The following is a 19,755-nucleotide window of genomic DNA, read 5'->3' as shown; positions in this document are numbered from 1 at the left end:
AATGGAATCCACAGTAATGGAATCACAGAGAAAATTTCCTCAAGGCAACCTTTCTTTCCATGTGAAATTACAAAAGTACCACCTCCTAGAAGCAAAGCCGAGGCAATCTCCATGTCTCTTCTATCAAGTAACCATACTTACTTCCACCTCTCCAGTTAGGTCCTTGTATTTATCCCGGATAACAGGCAGAGCTGGCTTTTCATTTAGAGTGTTAGAGCGATCTCTGAAAGGTTGCTCTAAAGCTGGAGATGGAGAGGACCGGCTTATTTCTTTATCACCAAGGCTCAAGCTTCTCTTGTGAGACCCTAAGTACAATTGAAAGTATAATCAAAGGGCTTCTACTACATAATATGTTTCATGAATTTTAGAATCTATTGCAAGATACTCCAATCAAGTATATCTTGGCCCCCCAAAAATTCTTTCATATATTTTTATCTTTCAGTATTTTGAAACACAAATCTCAATCCATTCAATCTGTCTGGGAAACTACATATTGCTTTCAGTCTTCCTTCTTTGATCTTTATTCTTGCTACTGTTCTTTTATGGTCTATTTCCATTTTAGTATGCCCTTCTTTCCTCACAATGAACCATCACTGGAGAAGAGGGGCCATGATTCCTTTCCCATTATCAGCAGGACTTTTTTTTTTTTAAACCCTTGTACTTCGGTGTATTGTCTCATAGGTGGATGATTGGTAAGGGTGGGCAATGGGGGTCAAGTGACTTGCCCAGGGTCACACAGCTGGGAAGTGGCTGAGGCCGGGTTTGAACCTAGGACCTCCTGTCTCTAGGCCTGACTCTCACTCCACTGAGCTACCCAGCTGCCCCTATCAGCAGGACTTTTATTGTGTTTTTTTTTAAAGAGCCAAAAATATATTAAAAAAACTATAATAAATAATAAATATATAAGTAACCAAAATAGTGAATTTACCACTGATTCACTTCTCCCAATTTTATAAAAGCACTTGTTTGTGAGATGGGGTTAAGAGTTATGGCCCAAGTAGAATAACCTATATCAGACTATTTCTTGCTGAGGGGGTTGTGTGGAGGGAGAAAATCTGAATCTTAAGATGTCAGAAAACAATTGTCAAAAATTGTTTCTACATGTAACTGAAAAAAAAAAAGGTATGGCCCACATGAGAATCCTATCTATGGTTTCCTTAGTGGTGCTCTTAGTGAACTAACTAGCTACATACTATTTCTCTGGACTTCTTTAGCCTATTGAACATCTTACCTCACTGTAGTTACCCTCCTGGCTTCAGCTCAGTCCTGAAGAAACTCATCCAACCTTTTCCAGGAAACACTAATTTAATGGTTGAAAAATGTTTCTTTCAATCATAATTCAAAAAAACTCATGATAGAATGTGCTTGCTAATCACCTTCAGAGAGAAAGTTAATGGGCTCAGAGAAGAGATTGAAGCATATTTTCTCCTATTTCTGTTTTTTTTTTTGGGGGGGGGTTAGGGTAGGGGGGGCATGGTTAATGTGGAAATTTGTTTTGTGTGATTATGCATATTTAAAATGGGTTTTGATTTTCTTGCCTTCTTGGGGGAGCGGGGGGAGAGGGGAAAGAATTTAGAACTGGAAATAAAATAAAATTGAATTAAAAATGTCTCTTTCATTGTAATAAGAAACAAGATATTTATAATTAAGAATGTAGGGCAGCTAGGTAGCACAGTGGACAGAGTGCCACACCTGGAGTCAGGCGGACCTGGGTTCAAATCTGACCTCAGACACTTGCTAGCTGTACGACCCTGGATAAGTCACTTAACCCTGTTTACATAGCTTTTTTCCTTCGGTCTTTGAGCTGTTACTAAGACAGAAAGTAAAGGTTTTAAAAAAAAGGTACAACACCAAGAGACAAAACCACAACAGTAAAATTCTGCCCTTAATTTGCTCACCTTGAACAGAAAGGTCAAAGGTAGCCAGCTCATTTTTGATCATTTCTTCACTAGATTTCATCTTGCTTTGAGTATTAGCCACGAGAAAATCAAATTTACTGATTTTGGGCTTTTCGCTTTGAAATTCTCCAAAGTCATCAGGACATTCTTTTGGAGTATCCTGAGTCATGCCACTGGCAACTGACACTGAATACATGGTCTCTTGGCTTTGTTCAGTTGCTGGTAGGTCCTGTGTTTTAACAAAATCACCACTCTCGCTATCTCTTTCCTCCATGGGCTGGGAAATACCATTTTTAAAGTTTTCAAAAGGTGAAAAAGTAGCCTCAGGAAGAGAATCATCACTTGGAAAGGTCGTCACTTTGGAAACTGTTGTCATGGTAATATTTTCTGAACTGCCAAATGAGGTCTCTTTCTTCTGAAGAATTGAAGTAGCAGAGGAGGAACCACTTCCTGCTGAGAGGACAAATGGAGAGAGCATTCTGCCTGGAGAAGCATCATCCCTGTCTGACCAGTCACAGCTTGCAAGGGCACTCACTGCAGAATTGCTACCATAGGTCCCCAAAGCAGCATACTTGAAGTCATCTATATCTGAAAGGAAAATAAGATCCCACAATTAGAGATGTGCTCATTATCTAAATAGAATACCCTAAAAGCTGTGCACAAGTGAAACATGTGGAGCATCAGGTTTGGAATTTTTGTTATGCTAGAATAAACTAAATTTAGGGTTTATACTTCCACCTCAAGTCAAGGTGAGATTGAGGTTTATATGCAACTCTATGAAACCATTTTCTTTGGATATGGAAAAAAAAAACCATTACACATAGTAAGACTATAGAAGTGTCTTTATGATAAAAAATTGTAGGTCTTTTGTAAGCTAATATATATATAGTTATGTATATAAAATAAATCACATTAACAAATATACTACTTAGTTAAAAGAAAAACAACTTGTCACTTTTAACTATTTACCTCTGTCCTGACTTTGCCCAGAAAATGCTCCTTAGAGAACACAAGTGTAAGAAAAAGAAGAAAAGCAGATGTATATGAACTGGGTAATTAAAAAAAAGGAAAACAAGTTTCCAACATTAAATTAAGGTGAAAATGGCAACACAGGCACCTAACTTTTAATTAGTTAAGGGCTTTGTTTCAGAATGAACCAAAAATGCTCTAAGTGGGGCTTTGATCAGGCAGTTACTTACCCAGTCATTATTTGGGCCACTGTGTGCTTCCCACTGCGTGACTGACGGGGTGTGAGGAAGAAACATTCCGATCATCTATTTTAGCCCATAACACTGCTATTATTAACAAGCTGCCTGCTTCTCATTCAACTTTATCTTCCTCTTCTTCTTCTTCCTCCTCTCTTGTCTTTCTTTTTTAAGTGAGAACCCCAAGCCAGAAAACATATTACAAAGCGTCTAAAATCCAGAATGTGCTTGGTATGCTTTTGTGACCGGACTACTAAAAACATGAAGTGAATGTGAATGAAGTGAAGCTAAATTGCTGTTTGTATCTTTTTGTAAACTGTTACCTTTTGTCTTAGAATTGATACCAAGTAGAGTGCTAAGGGATAGACAACTGGAGTCCACTTGCCCACGGTGACCCAGCTAGGAAGTGCCTGAGGCCACATTTGAACCCAGGCTCTCCCATCTCTGGGCCTGCTTGATTATCCACTGAACCACCTATTTGCCCCATTGCTTAAGAGTCTTAAATGAAACAGCTTCCAAGTTAAAAAAGAAAAAAAAAGAAACAAAAAAACTGCTACTTATGGGGGAAGGAAAGACCAAAAAGTTTCCTAACTGATTTTCCAACAGTATATATGTGGTAGGTTTGGAGCAGTTGGTACTGTCAGAGTACCTTTATGGGTGGGCCTATAGACTTCCTCTTTAAAAACTTGCCTCTTTCTACTTGCTCAATACAGAGTGAGGCATATAAATAGGATGATGCTGATCCATAACAATATGACTTATCTGGAAAATGTCACCTTCTGAAACCCCTATTTATTATCTAGAGCTACCCATTATTCCACTTTGCCAGGGCACTAGGTCCTTATATTTTCTTCACAGCAATACTGGTTAGCTGAAGTTAATTAAAGGATTTCTGACACCCCACTGCCTCTACACAGGATGCCCTAACTCTTTCTTGATTCAGTTAGGGAAGGGGAACTGAGAGTCAAATTTTGAAAAAAAAAATTGGATGTTTAAAAAGGAACACTTTCCAGGAAATTAAGTGTCTTTCACAGGATGATGGGGTTTTTAAATGTTATGGTTTATTTTAAAAAATCAAGCTGAAAATATGTTGAATTCAAATGTATAGAAGATAGTACTCTCGCTATAAGATCCTTGCCCCCAATACAAATCTCAGTCTGAATGCTCTTGTAGACTCTCTTCCGTAAAGTGAACAAAAGTACATGTCTCAAAGTTAAATTTAAATAAAAGGTAGTTTCAATTAAATGCAATCAGGGCCTTCAAATAGCCTGAGGAGAATGTTTCACAATGGGGACATTTTTATTATTGGAATATAGCAGAATGACTGTTTATGCAGTTATGTTAAAAATTGGTTCTTATTAAAAAATTGTAAATTTCCTAGATGCTAGAGATCAATTTAACGAAAAATTAGCTTTAGCTAAAAACTGCCAAACCAGTTTCCATGGAAATAAAAAATTCCCTTGTGTAATTATGGAAATAGTTTTTTAAAAACAGGGGTGACAGTATATAGAATTACAAAAATAGCATTTAAACCAAAAAATTAGTTAAGCTGGCAAGATTGAAATTATTTATATAATTATACACCCATATCATCAACAAATCCCAATTCATACTGGAAAATGAGACTAACAAGAGCTTATGTTTTGGAACAAATCACAGAAATATCCCAAGTGAGATGCATGCCAGGAGTTTAAAAATCTCTTAAGAATCTTAAAATAATGAGCAGTGAACCTGCTAACATTTTTAAAAATAAAATTTGATTAACACTTTTGCTTTTTCTAAGCTAGTTTACAAATGCAAAGAATGGGAAAAAAAATCATCCGCTAAATTAGTTAATTTGTAAGCTGGTTTACTTTAAATAGTTAAAAACCACATTTACTGATGTCATTAGGAATACTGTATGATTGTGACTGCTAAAATCTGTTTGCTATTGGAATATTGCTAATGAGTGCAAAATCTCTGACATCTGTGTATTCTTCTTCAAAGTAAATTTCATAAACACTTCCTTCTCCCTATCCTCACTCTATGTAATGTACTTGAGAATACAATGTTCTTCATAATACTGAAGAGTCTGCCAAGCTAAGACTTTTCTGTAAGAACTTTGGAATAACTAATAGGTGAATTGTCTGGCAAACTAAGGGTTACATCTACTCTTTTATATTGTAATCACTTAAGCTTCTATAGCTGTTTTTGATTTGACAGGCATACTCAACAAATTGCAATAGAAAAAGGAAAGAAAAGCAAGAGTCTGCAACACAATAAAACAAACAGGGAACAATTACTACATTTGAAATTTTAGAGTATTCTTTGATTGTACTAAGTAGAGCCATTATCGAGCTCAAGAGAATGCATCCACAACTGTGTGCTTTTATACATGTATTTGATACTAGGCACATACTACAAACATCAACTTCTTCAGTGTGCCTAGAAAAAGGACAAAGCAAGAACTATACAATCTGCTTTTTCACTATGGATCACAAATAACATGGATTTTTTGCTCGTGCTATTGCAATAACATTAGGTCCCTACCATACCCTATATTTACATTCCCTTGAACAAAATATGTTGGTTGAAATATTTATATTTTTCAGTACATGCATAAAAAGTTTAAAACTTTCAAAAGTCAATTTCAGGATGAGGCCTCCAAGACAACAGCAGAAGATTTTTTAAAATTAATTTTGAATTTTGGATCAGTGTTGGCAATATGGGTTATCATCCCATTACCACTTTTTTTTTTTTTTTTTTTTTTTAACATTTTCAAACCCTTAACTTCTGTGTATTGGCTCCTAGGTGGAAGAATGGTAAGGGTGGGCAATGGGGGTCAAGTGACTTGCCCAGGGTCACACAGATGGGAAGTGTCTGAGGCCAGATTTGAACCTAGGTCCTCCCATCTCTAGACCTGGCTCTCAATCCACTAAGCTACCCAGCGGCCCCCCCCCCATTACCACTTTTATTGTAGGAAGCACAGAGTTTAGGGGCCTTCTCCATATAAATCTTTTCTAAAATACCAGGCACATGTCCAGACAATCAAGACAAGTGTTCTAGAATGAGGACAGAGAATAAATTCCTTTTTCCCAGGGGTATTCTCATGGAGCAACAAAAATGTCTATTGGATCAAGGAAGAAGGATCCTTTGAATCTCAATAGCAATCTGAACCTTATTTAGCACAACCTATTGTGTTGTGAAATGTTAATTTTCAGTTTCTGGTCTCCTCTCTTAGTTTCATCCTACTATCTCAGAATAGCCAAAAGTCTGTATTCTCTAGTAATGATAATCTAGCCTATGAAAAGCCTCAAATTTGCTGGGATTGGTGTTGTTGAAGAAAATAAAGACAGATCATAGCAGATTTCTGACAGGCTATTAAATGGTGACACATAAACTGCTTTTCAGTATTACATACATAAAATCTGCCATTCTTCATTTGAACTGATAAGTCTAAATTTAATTGCCCATAACTTATTTTATATCCACACAATCTAAGTTAGTTTCTATGGCCCTGCATTAAGTTCAATAGTGTAAAGTGGCTACCTGAAAGTAGAGGACAAAGGATTGCTGACATTTCATATTCATGCCACTAGCTCAGGAGAATGAGGAAGGACAGTAGATAAGTGGTCATCATTAGGCAACTTAGAACACCAAGCGCACCCATCCCACCTTTATGTTGAGTAGGATGACAATGCCAACAGACACACAAACTGTCCTAGAGGGCATATGAGGGAGTCCCTTGACTAGACACCAATTCCACATGGTCCAAGGTTGACTTCTTTCAGTAACATTTTCTGCTCCTAATGTTCCACTGCATGTCTATAACATTCAAAGAATAAATACCAAATGTACACAACTGAAAAACATAGATCCCAAGTTATCAGGAAATACAAAATAATTTGATCTTTTAAGTGGGCTAAGAAATCAGCATCATTCTTTGAAATTCTTTTTCAATTCAACTGTCTTTTATATCCTGCTGATTTTTAGGAATTAGTAGGATCTTTTCATTTAAGATGAATGTCAATTTGTGACAGAGGACATTTCTTGAGTTTAGCAAGAAACATCCTATAAACTACATACTAAACATGGTTTATGGTTCATTGTGTTATGCAGGAGGTGCTTTCCACAATAGTGCTTCTGCTTTCTCTCCTTTAGATATGATTATACCAAATAATCTGAATTCTTCCCTATCCCCAAAGATTCATTTTCAGATACCATCACAGATTCCCTTCTCCAGCCATCTTGTTATAACTTCTTGCCCTTGGTTAAATTTCCTTTATTTTCAATCAAAAATTAAGTCACCTGACTTAAAATTTAGCCTAGAATTTTCACTTCCCTCCAAAATGTTTTTAAAGGCATCTGTGGTTTTTACTTAAAAAAAAGATACCTCTCCTCCATTCTGCTCTAAAATGGAAAAAAAAAAACAAACCAGTTAGCTTATAGGTTTGACCAACACAGACTCCTAAATTGTATTGGTAGCTCTGGAAATTGGTTTTTAAAATATAGTTTTATCACATATATCCAAAGTTATTTTGCGGGGTGAGAGGAGATTATGTTCCATAGATTATTAGTAATAAATGAAAACTTAATCAGGCTTCAAACTAAATTCTTAAGCTTAAAAAAATTGATCTGAGATACTAGAGGACATATAATTCTGAATCCAGCTCACATTTAGGTCTGAAGTCCTCCAGGGATTAGCCTTAAACAGTTTCCTCTGCAGGATCATCAATTTAAATTCAGAGTAGGTCTATGGTGACCATAAGTCAAGTCAAAACCATTTGATGACCTATTTTGAAATAAATGTGTAGATATCTAATTTTAAGTAGATTTCTTAATTGTTTTTTCTTTTTCAAAATTAAAACCCACTTACTTGGTCCCTTCCTCCAGAAAAAGTTAGGGTAAGTTTACTTTTAAAAGGTAGAGGGTTTTCTAATATTTAAAAGACACAGTACAAGTTCAATATTCCCAAAGGGCTTGCATTAGTGGAATAAAAAAAAAATCTAAAATTCCCTATTACTGAACAAGCTACAATTGTTCCATAGGAAAAAGGAGTTGTAAAACAATCCAAAACAAAAAACAAGTAGCTCCAGAGACACTATTGGCTCTGATCTTAGGTATGGCTCAAGTTCTATCTCTGTTTTATCCTTCCCAGGTATAAATTACACACACCCCCACACTTTCAAAATATGCCAAGGTATTATTTATTAACACAGGACTTACAGATCACAAAAAAAGATAGTGATACAGAAGAGCTCAAAAGGAAGTCATAAGAATAAGCATGCAGGTCAGTTTTTGCAGAAGAATATACTAACGCAAGTTTGAGAAGGCACATTCACACAGAAAATGTTTAAATTGAAAAAAGACATCAGAAAAGCAGCAAAAAACCAGGTGTCGATTAAAATACAAAGATTTTTAATGTCAAAGAAGAGCTACTATACAGGTAGGCAGATGCAGCTGGTTTGCTAACCCTTTTGAATAATGTTACAAATGAGGGTGAGTTCCTGCTGCAGTTAAAATAGAATAAAATGGATTTAACCCAATTGAACATTAAAATGTTTAAATGAAGAGATTAAATTTAGAGGGAAAAAATATCAAAGCAGTCTAGTCAAAACTATATGCAGCAAGTTCTCAAAAGTATTAAATTGAATATATGCAAGAAATCAGGCAAGTTATTAGTATTATCTGTCTTTCATACAAAGAATTATAGCAAAGTTTAAAGAGACAGTATCCTTTTACAGAGTTAAGTTAGGGTCACTCAATAGGATTAAGGTCCTCAGAAAGAAACTGACTGAACTTTATTATTCCCTCTTCAATAGTTCCAGTGAAGTAAGTCTATTGCTTATTTCCCTACTAAGGGATTCATGCAACCTACGAACTCAGAGGGTAGGATACTATGATGTTTTATGGGTAAAGCCAAACCAGCTTTCGAAATTCACTGCCATTGATCCCCTTTAACACTTTAATGTAGCATTTTTGTGCAACTATAATGTAGCTCAGTGGTCAGACAACAACCCTTGCTAACCACTCTAAAGGGATACTGCTCCTTTCTGACATGAAATTTACAGATCAAAGGGAGGAGGAAACAATATGCTTTTAAGAATATATGCAAACTGAAGAGACTTGGCTTGAACGTTACAGGTTCAAAGCTAGAAATGTTCCAAACATACATAAAAGAACACGAGCACAGGAGGTTATTTTAACAAATAAATAAGAGCAAGCTCAGTCAGAAGACTAAAACAGAAAAGGGCTGGAGTGAAACTCTCCTTGTGAAAACATTTAGCTTGGCATTGTGAAAGAATACAGACTCACTTTCAGAAAAATAGCTTCTAATTAATAACTTCAGTGTCCAAAAGACTAGTACCCAGGTTACAAGCTATTATTTTTAGGTAAAAATGAAGACAATTTTCACAAAACTGAGCAGTTTGCAATTAACTGCCACGGCCCCAAAGCAGCTAGCTTGTACCAAAAAAAAAAAAAAAAAAAAAAAAAAAAAAAAAAAAAAAAAGCAAAATCATTATATTGAACAAAAAAAGAAAAAAAGATAGAAAAATACTTGAGTAAAGCACATAAAAAAGAAAGTAAACATTCAAGAGCATGAGGTGCTATTTGGAAAGCCTGCTGTGTTTAGAACACTTTGCCAAGCAGCAACATGAAATATGGAATGTCTTGGCTAATTGCTCCTACTTTCAGAACCTTTAACAGGAGCATGCCCTGTGCATACTTAGGAAGCCAACGGAAAGATCTAGGTTTGTTTTCTGACATAAAAATACCATATGATGCAAAACTACAGAACTATATAATTTTCAATCCAGATCTGTAAACTTGGAAGAAATTTCTCTTATGGAAATAATTGATCCTTATGGTAATAATTCTTACAGTTAACAGTGTGTCCCCCTCCCGTTCAAAAAACTTTCAACTGCATAATGCTTTCTTTAGAATATACAGTAATACTGAGATATTTCTCATTATTAAAGGCCACAAAATAGGTTTAACCATCTCTCTATGTACATATCAAAAGAAAAAAACTAGGACACTTGGGAAGTTAGTTTTTATGCTATGAAGACTGAAATATACTTGTTTCATATGTTGTCCTATCTCTAACTTCATAGAGAGTTTAAAGAGGGCCGCTGAAGATACATTCAGCTAATTTTGATTTTCCCCAAACAGATAGCTAGTTGCTCATCTACCCTAGCACTGACAGATTTGTTATAATTAAATAATACCAGTATTAGTGTTAACACTGAGAACTATGATTTCACTGACAATAACAATGTATAACCCTCCTTTGTTGCCCATACCTAAAACACAGCACATCAATATAGTCTATTTTTTTTCTTCCTGTCTTGAAAGGGCAGATTACAATACTGGGTTATTTAGTTAGAAGCTTTTACTCTTGGCATAGTGTGCTTCTGTAAACCTAATTAGAACACTAATTGGTCACTTCTGGCAGCTGAAGAAATTACCCACAAGACAAGAAAAAGCAAAGGAGGTACACTGACCTTGCAGGCAGAACTGGAGGAGCACTGCTAACACTGAAAATGTTATTTCAAATCTCTGTTCAATGCAGGGATTTTCTAGCTGTTAAGTGTTAATGAGCCAAGTTGGTGTAAGATTCCAAAACAAAAGTATTTTAACTATTCAATCTCAGCAAGTGGTCAAAAAAGTCAGTATTACACTGTTTTAGAGGGATTTTGGCAACTAAGGGGTTTGCAATTAAAGAACCTTTCACAATGGTAAAGGGTAAGAGCATTAAATACTGTAAATCAGCCACACGGAATTATCTTTGAAATCTACGACTATCACCAGAGCAATCGCACCAATTCCTCACCTGCTGCAGGCGGATGCTGGCCACTAACTGTGGGCAAATCCAAAGAGCTATCAGACATGACATGCTTAAGATCTCCTCCTACATCAGCCAGTTTCATGTCAAACTGAACAGAGAGTGCATCTTCAGAGTCCTCCTTGCCAACACTGCTACCACCAATGGAAGGCAGGTCCAAAGACTTCACTGAAGCAGAATCTTCTTTGGCATGCCTAAAAGCTACCACTTTTTCCACCAGAGATTTGTCTGAATTACCACATAGAGATGAAAATTTGTTTGAATGGAAGTCAGCAAAATCGTCGTCATTTTTCCCTGGAGGGGTACTATCTTTCAGCTCCTCAACACCTATTCCAGAACCCTCCAGAGAAAGCTGTTTGAAGACATCATATTTGGTTGGAGCAGCAGTTGAAGAATTCTGCCCATTTCTCATTGTGCTGCCTATGCTGCTAGTCATAGGAATACTGCTAGCTTCTTCTTTAAGGATATCGTATTTATCATCTGCCTTTTGCTCAGACAAGCCGGAGCTATTATTGAAAGCCATAAAATCTGCAAAGTCATCCTGTCCCCCAACAGATGCTGAACTAGAATATCCCCCAAAAAGGCTGAATTCTCCAAAGTCATCAGCTAAGCTAGAATTTTTAGTCGGTGCTGATGTTGTAGTGGTCATAGAAGCAGTCGTTGGGAGTGGTCGCATGGATGATGATTTTGATGAACTAAATGCATCTGGAAAAGAAAGTGGTTTTTCACTAGGGGCACCAACAGAGGAAAACATATCTAGGTCTGCCAAGTTCAGATGATTTTTTGCTTGTGTTTGTTGTTTCTGTTGTACAGTTAAAGAGGGGAAGGGTATTGGAAACATTTTATCTTTTGCTGGTTGTTCTAGTGGTGATATGCTGTCAGCTGTTTTAAAATCTGTGAAACCATCATCTGTTCCTGTAGCTCGGAATTCTGCAAGGCTATCTCCTGGAATGAAAAAGGGAACAAGTATGTTCAACTAAAAACCAAATAATACACACTAAATCCAATTTCATGCAAAGTGTCAAATATATTTATTAGGTACTCTTCCAATCTTCCTTACATTATTGAGGACACATTTAACTACCATTTGATTCTTTGTATTTGCCCTCCCTTATACCCCACAATTTGGAAACCACAGATTATTTCTATATTGAAATTCATGGATAGGAAGATAAATAAGAACCCTGTTGATACTTTATGGTCCATTTCATTTCTTCAATGCCTTTTAAATAGTTATTTCTGCAATACTTCTTATGTCCAATACTGACAACTGCAGCCATTCTACTACCAGGGTCAGGGCTTTTCTACTTTCTACCCCTGTAATTGGCCAATTGAGCATGCAGTGAATTGAGGAGGGTCTGAGTATTACTGGAGAGCCACACCATGGAATGGTGGTCTACCAAGAATAAAACATTTAAACATTAAGCAATAAGGGAGAATCATATGCATTGATGGTGCTGGTTAAGTAATGAGAAATTCAGTGTTGATAGCCAACATTTTGCTTAATTGTGTATTTTTAATCCAGGATTTGCTATAAATTGATATTCCTGAATTACAGAGGCATTAATTTAAAAGAAAATTTCGGGGGGCAGCTGGGTAGCTAAGTGGAGTGAGAGTCAGACCTAGAGACAGGAGGTCCTAGGTTCAAACCCGGCCTCAGCCACTTCCCAGCTGTGTGACCCTGGGCAAGTCACTTGACCCCCATTGCCCACCCTTACCAATCTTCCACCTATGAGACAATACACCGAAGTACAAGGGTTAAAAAAAAAAAAAAAGAAAAAAAAAGAAAATTTCATCAGAAAGAGAAAAATAAGGGCGTCAGACTTATCCTTCCCCAAAATATCATCTAAGACCACAAAAATGAGATTGCAAAGAGACAGGAAGAGATTTATTTATTTATTAAAAACAAAATAAAACAAAAAAACCCTTATCTTCTGTCTTGGAGCCAATACACAGTACTGGCTCCAAGGCAGTAGAGTGGTAAGGGTAGGCAATGGAGGTCAAGTGACTTGCCCAGGGTCACACAGCTGGGAAGTGCCTGAGGCCAGATTTGAACCTAGAACCTCCCTTCTCTAGGCCTGGTTCTCAATCCACTGGGCTACCCAGCTGCCCCTTCATGAAGAGATTTATATGAACCAATAGAGCAAAATAAGTGGAATAAGAACAATTTATATCATAAGTTCATTATAAAAATTAACAACTTTGAAGACTTTATAAGCTGACAGAATGAAAAGAATAGAATAGAGAATAATTCATACAGTGATGACACTGTAAAGACAAAAACTCTGAAAGTTGTAACAACTATAATCATACGCTTATCATCTATGATCTAATAATGAAACATACTATCTCCTGACAGAGAGGTAACAGATTTAGGGTGCAGAACGAGACATTTATTTTTATATACAGCCAATGAGGGAATGTGTTTTATTTGACTATGCATATTTGCTATAAGGAATTTGGCTTTTTTTTCTCTTTTTTGGGATGGGACAGGGAATGAGATAGAGACAAGAGACTTCTGTTAATTAAAAAAAATTGAAAAAGAGAAGTGGGAGGGTTTTATAGTTGTGGAAATGCTGCATGCACTTTCAGATAAGGTCACCGTATGATGAACTTAGCTTAATTATTTTACTGTTATGAGACCTTTCATAGAATGAGAGCACTCTGTAAATGTTTTATAATGCAAAAACAAACCACATCAATAAAAATGAAAAAAAAATGATGAATATAGAAGCATGGAAAGATTTTTATGATCTGATGCAGAATTAAGTAAGTGGAGCCAATGAAACAGTTTACCCAGTAACTACAACAATTTAAATATAAAGACCACAAAACAATCAAAAATGAATGTTGCAAAATTAAAAAGAACTAGCATGGTGACAAGAAGAGATATGAGAAGCTCCCCTCAACTCCACTTCTTCACAAAGGTAGGAAATCCATGGGTTTAGAACATGCATGTATTTTCAGACTTTATTGATGTAGCAGCCAAATCTGTTCTTTTTTCTTTAAAAAATATTATTTGTTATATGAGATAACTCTTGGTGAAAAGAAAGGTGGAGGAAAACTGGAAGAAATTCTAATGACATAAAAAAACCTAAAGCTATAAATACAAATTTATTTAAAAAATTATAATTGGGGGCAGCTGGGTGGCTCAGTGGATTGAGAGCCAGGCAGGAGTCCTAGGTTCAAATCTGAACCCAGACACTTCCTACCTGTGTGTCCCTGGCGAGCCACTCAACCCCCATTTGCCTAGCCCTTACTGCTTTTCTGCCTTGGAATCAATACATGGTATTGATTCTAAGATGCAAGTAAGGGTTTAACAAAAAAATAAAAAATTATAATTCAGGGAAGGATGGTTAAGAAATGGAGAAGAACTCTGTTAATCTAGAATATATAACCAGTTCACCAGCAAAATGTTTGAACAAAGGCATTTTCATTTACTATCTTAATTTTTGTATAGTCTATGAAACCGCACTCAATTTCCTTGAGTTTTTAAGATACAGTACTAACAAGAATGAAGTCAACTTCACAAATGGACAGAAATGTTAAATATTCTTAAATTAACTAATAATTTTTTGGTAGTTCTATTCATGGTCATATTATAAAGGATGTATTATGTTAGTTATTTCACCTAATATATAATTTCACGAAATAACAGGTAATTTAATTTAAAATTTGATGTGTGACTTTAAACTAATCTGTGAAATTGACAACTTTTTGTTTTGTTTTAATTTTTAAAATGAAACCACCACAGCAAACTAAACTTACTGATGAATTGTAAACTTTTCCATTAGTGAGGTAAGCTGGTGAAAGGTTAAAAAGAAATCAGCAGTGGGTAGTTTATAAATTGACAACTATTTACAACATAGTGATAATAAATGGAAACTTTAATATCAAAAAATGACTACATTATGATATATTAAGCATATTATTCCATGACTATATCCTGCTTGTTTTCCAGTGACAGTCTTGGTACCTCAAGAGTCTATCTCTATCCTGTCATTCTGTCAAGGACATAAAACATTGCAAAAGAAGGTTTCTGATGCATCTCCCAAAAACAATTTCATCTTTCTACTGTTTTAAAGTAAATTTGTCTTTACATTCATAAGAAAGATGGTTAGTTTATTATTATTATTATTTTTTAAACCTTTACCTTCTGTCTTGGAGTCAATACTGTATATTGGCTCTAAGGCAGAAGAGTGTAAGGGTAGGCAATGGGGGTCAAGGGACTTGCCCAGGGTCACACAGCTGGGAAGTGCCTGAGGCCAGATTTGAACCTAGAACCTCCCCTCTCTAGGCCTGGCTCTCAATCCACTGAGCTACCCAGCTGCCCCAAGATGGTTAGTTTATAAAGATGAATTGTGCACCACCCCGAGGAAAGAGGACCATATCCTCTCAGTTAGTAATAAAGAGCTCAACCAACCTACACTTTGGAATACCAGTGACCCAAAGGCAGGAATCTTGAGATGACATCTATAGCTTTGCCTAGGCCAGGCCTTTGTTTTTAAAAACGCTGACTCAATATATTTCTATTAAAAGGAAGATGACTAAGCAAATGACAAAGGAGGCCCACAGTTTGGTGAAATCTCAGAATCTAAGCCAGGGTAGAAGGGCTTCATGCCTATATCTCTCTGTCAAATTCTGCTCATGTGGGGAGAGAGGGAAGAGAGAGGGAAGAGAGAGAGGGAGAGAGAGAGAGAGAGAGAGAGAGAGAGACACAGACACACGCACTCCCAGTCTTTATTTATTTACCATATATGACCAAAAACTTACCCAGAGACTTATTTTCTGCAGGCTGTTCTAATTCTCTGAAAGCACTGTATTTGTCTCCATGTTCTATATTGCATTAAAAAAAGGCAAAAGTTTTAAGGTTATTGTGAAAGCACATCACAGCTAAATCTAATTTAGAACTTTTACCTAAAAACAGATATTTTACATAGCTAGAACAAAATCACTACTAAAATCATAGAAACATAAATATTTTATATTTTATGAGCAAACAAATTTTATTTTTTACCTCCAAAGGGAGTTGCATTTTCGGATGTCTTATCAACAGCAATTCCTTTAAATACAGAATATTTATCTGTTGAAGGTGGTGCTTTTGTTCCTGGAAGTGGTATCAAAGAAGGGGCACTAGAAAGGGGAAGAAAATCCCTTAAATGTTTAACACATTAAACTCCTTAGCATTACCAGAAATTATATGAGCTTGATTTCTGAAATAGAAATTATATACCTCCTATAAAATTGGTTACATGCCAAAGGCCATGGAAACATTTTGACACTAATGCAATTATGATAATTTTTTTACTAGATTATTTCAGCTTTTAAAAAAATCAAGACTTAAAAGCAGCCTTTCTATGAATATGAGAGTGGTCAGTTACATACTGACTCTACACATGGCTTATTCTAGCTCACCTTTATGAGTCAAAATAATAGACTGGGGTGGGGAAGGGGGACAGGGGATGGCAAGAAGGGGAGTGTTTATGGCTATAAAGCCCCTTTAATCTTCCCTTGATACAAAACCACAGAACTGAACTGCTCCAAACATGTGTAGCCAACCAGAGAAACTAGATTTTTAAAATGTATTATGCTAACCTTATTATAAGTTGTATGCTTTAAAATGGGTTCAGAGTAGAGATAGAATAAAGATGATAAGAATCAGAACCTGAAATGTTGTTCAAGTCAAGCTTGAAATTCTCTGCTTTTGATTGCTACTGGCAGAAGTTAACCTATCTGATATGAAATAGTAGCATTAATGTAATTTGCATTTTTACAAGAAAACACATCAGTGGATTCCAGGAGTTATCTTTGAGGCAAAACAACAATCACTTCACAATTAGATTAAAAGACTTTCACTGAGAACATATTTCTTACTGCACAGGGAAAGTAGTATAAGAAGCAATATCTATGTTGGCAATTTTTGGAAGGTTCAAATACACGACAACTGCTTTTTTTTTTCTTATCAGACAGTTGCAAGCTCCCTGGAAGAACAACCTTTACATATGAATGACTGTATTCTACCTCCAGTTTAAGTCATTCAATACCACACACAACCTAAATAAATGAATTTCTATTGAATCCTGTACCCCAGAGCAAGAATCTTTCAGTAGTAGTCATTTAAATCTTATCAGTGGCCTACAAGCAAGATACAAACCCACTCTTACACAGGCATGCTAATGGTAGCCCACAGTGCTTCAGGACTAAGTGTGGTTGCATCAAACTATAGTCGAGATATAATTTAATTTCACACTGCTGTTAAGATAGCCAATGAATGTCTACTTTGAAAATGAAATGGGTAATCATGTATACACCATAGATGGACTTTAAAGAAAAGCTCTATAAGTAATTGGACTATAGCTCACTGAGCAAAATGTTGTTTTTATGACTGAATAGAAAGAATTAATGCAGTAGGGAAAACACCCAGCTGCATAATATATTTTATCTTTTGTACCCTCTAACCAAGAATAGTTTGTTAAAGCTCTGTGACTTCAAGTTGGTAAAATCTTTCTGCTATATCTGACATTTAACTAAATAATATTAATTTTAAAATTATGTTCACCACAGGATAAGGTAGTTAGAAAAAAACAGAGCATCTTCAGGGTAATGAAGTGTTGCTGATTAAAACCAATAAAATGAAAATCCCATTCAAAAAAAGCTATGACTCAGTCTGTAATTTTATGCATACTGCAATTGAGCAATTCATTCTAGCGGATTCCTCTGAACTCATTATTAAAAAACAACTGGTAATGGCCACGAAAGTGTTTATACTATTTACATATAAACATATTCATTCCCAGTTCTAAATAGGAAAACGGCTACTTTTGTTCCTCAGAAATGATGAAAAGTACCCAAGTGGGATGAGCACAGTATTTAAAATTCTGAGAACTATGACTCTTTCCACACAAACTAATGGCTTCTTAAGAAAAAGGTTAAGACTAAGCTTCCAAACTTAACTTCTCCCCACTACCATCTCTATTGAAACAGAGAAAATACACTAGACTACTCTGTGGTTATTGCATCTTCCTTTTTGATATCTCTGGAGAAGGTATTGATGACTGCCTCCATTCTAGTTCCATGACTTCAACTTCCACTGATAAACAAATGATTTCCAATTTTCTGTCTCTAGCTTCAGCCTCTCTTGCCAGCTCAAGATCCACATCTCCAACTCCTTTACTAGCACTTCAAACTGGACATATCCAAAACTCAGGCTGAGTTCATCATTTTCTCCTCCAAATCTGTTCCTCTTTTTGACTTTGTTGTTTCTGGGAGTGGTGCCACCATTCATTCAGTGTGACTTATTTAGAATCTTGGTATTGTATAACTTCTTTTTTCCTCAACTCTCATTTCCAGTTACCAAATGATATTCTTTTTATCTATGAAGTATTTTTTACTTCTCTGCTCCCTTTCTTTCACTATTATTACCTTGCAAAGGCTCTCATTTCTACTCATTTTGGCTACTACAATAGTCTAATAGGTCTTCCAGTCATTATTCTCTCCTCATTTCTATTTCATTTACTACTAAACATTTTCCCTATACATATCTTGCCATGTCATTCTGTTCAAAATGCTTCAATGGCTTAAGATGAAGACTCTTTAGTTTGGCATAACTTGGTTATCAGCTCCCATGAATTCAATCTTCTTTATGTCAATGATTCCAAACTACTTATCTAACCTCTTTGCTGATATCTAGGTTTTTTATCTGCAACTTGATGACTTATATCTTAAACTCAACACGTCCAAAACAAAGACCCCTTTCCTTCCTAACTTCTCTATTATTATCAACAGTACCATCATCTAGCCAGTCACCAAGCTCAAACCTAGATTTCACCCTCAATTCCTTCATCTCTCTTAATCTTACCTTTTTGTATCCAAACTATTGCCAAGGCTTGACAATCATTTTACCTTCATAAAATCTTTTGAATATGCTCTTTTCTCACCTCTGACACTGATACTTTACTTCATGCTGGTTGGTCTGCCTGCCATGAGTCTCTCCTTTCAATCCTAGGTCTGACCATGTAACTCTCCCTACCACCTCTTACTCAAAAGTTCTTATCACATAGTAGCTAACTATCACCTCTAGTATCAAATATAAAACCTTTACTATAAAGTTCAAAGCCCTTCATAACCTGGCCCTCCCCCACTTTCTAGGGCTTCTTAAACTTTAAACCTCATCATGAAGTCTGTAATCCAGTGACATTGGCATTTTTGATATTTCTAGAACAAGACACTATTTCTTGATCATGGATATTTTCACTATCTCTCATGTCTGAAATACTTCTCCTTCTCCCTACAATCTCAGCTCAAAATCCTCCTTCTACAGTAAGTCTTTCCTAATCTTTAATTCTAGTGCTTTCGCCGTTGATTATTTCCAATTTGTCATCCTATATATAGTGTGACTGGACATAGTTGTTTGTATGTTGTCTCCCCCATTAGATTGCAAGTCCCTTGAGAGCAACTCAGTGATCAGCAAGAACCTGACATATCACGGACATTTAATTAATGTTTAGTGACTGGCATACATGTCTAAAATGGAGATTGATGATCTTTCCACATAAACCACTACCCCTTTCAAATGAACTCTAGGCAGCATACCGAGTCCATTGTGAATTTACATTTTTTTGCCTTGACCTCAACAATGAGTATAAAACTAAATCCTCTTTTTTTCTGAAACGTTTCCCATCATATCTTGATCACCTCAACTGGACTACTGGCAGCCTTTTATTCCTTGAATTACTCTCACAGGCAAGAATCGTCTCTTAAACATTTGACTTTTTCACTTTTTCTAGAAGCCTTTACAGCAGTGGTTCCCAAACTTTTTTGGCCTATT

General features: G+C 36.0%; 1 protein-coding gene across 6 annotated transcripts in view; it reads right to left on the bottom strand.

The window, feature by feature from the left end:
• The window catches only part of SYNRG (synergin gamma), a 91,563-nt gene that overhangs the window by 16,969 nt on the left and 54,839 nt on the right, over positions 1-19,755 (bottom strand). For 4 of the 6 annotated variants that reach the window (XM_044674590.1, XM_044674592.1, XM_044674593.1 and 1 more), the window contains 5 exons: positions 15,946-16,061; positions 15,702-15,764; positions 10,917-11,873; positions 1,899-2,486; positions 142-305 (listed from right to left, as the gene is read on the bottom strand). In XM_044674590.1, coding sequence (XP_044530525.1) covers positions 142-305; positions 1,899-2,486; positions 10,917-11,873; positions 15,702-15,764; positions 15,946-16,061 — 1,888 coding nt within the window. The remainder of the gene's footprint in view (positions 1-141; positions 306-1,898; positions 2,487-10,916; positions 11,874-15,701; positions 15,765-15,945; positions 16,062-19,755) is intronic. The other 2 variants (XM_044674594.1, XM_044674595.1) reach the window with 1 other exon arrangement.

The sequence above is a fragment of the Gracilinanus agilis genome, chromosome 4 (genome assembly GCF_016433145.1).
Source record: "Gracilinanus agilis isolate LMUSP501 chromosome 4, AgileGrace, whole genome shotgun sequence".
Taxonomy (NCBI): domain Eukaryota; kingdom Metazoa; phylum Chordata; class Mammalia; order Didelphimorphia; family Didelphidae; genus Gracilinanus; species Gracilinanus agilis.
The sequence above is the reverse complement of the archived record's forward strand: the minus strand, read 5'-3'. Positions and strand labels throughout refer to the sequence as shown.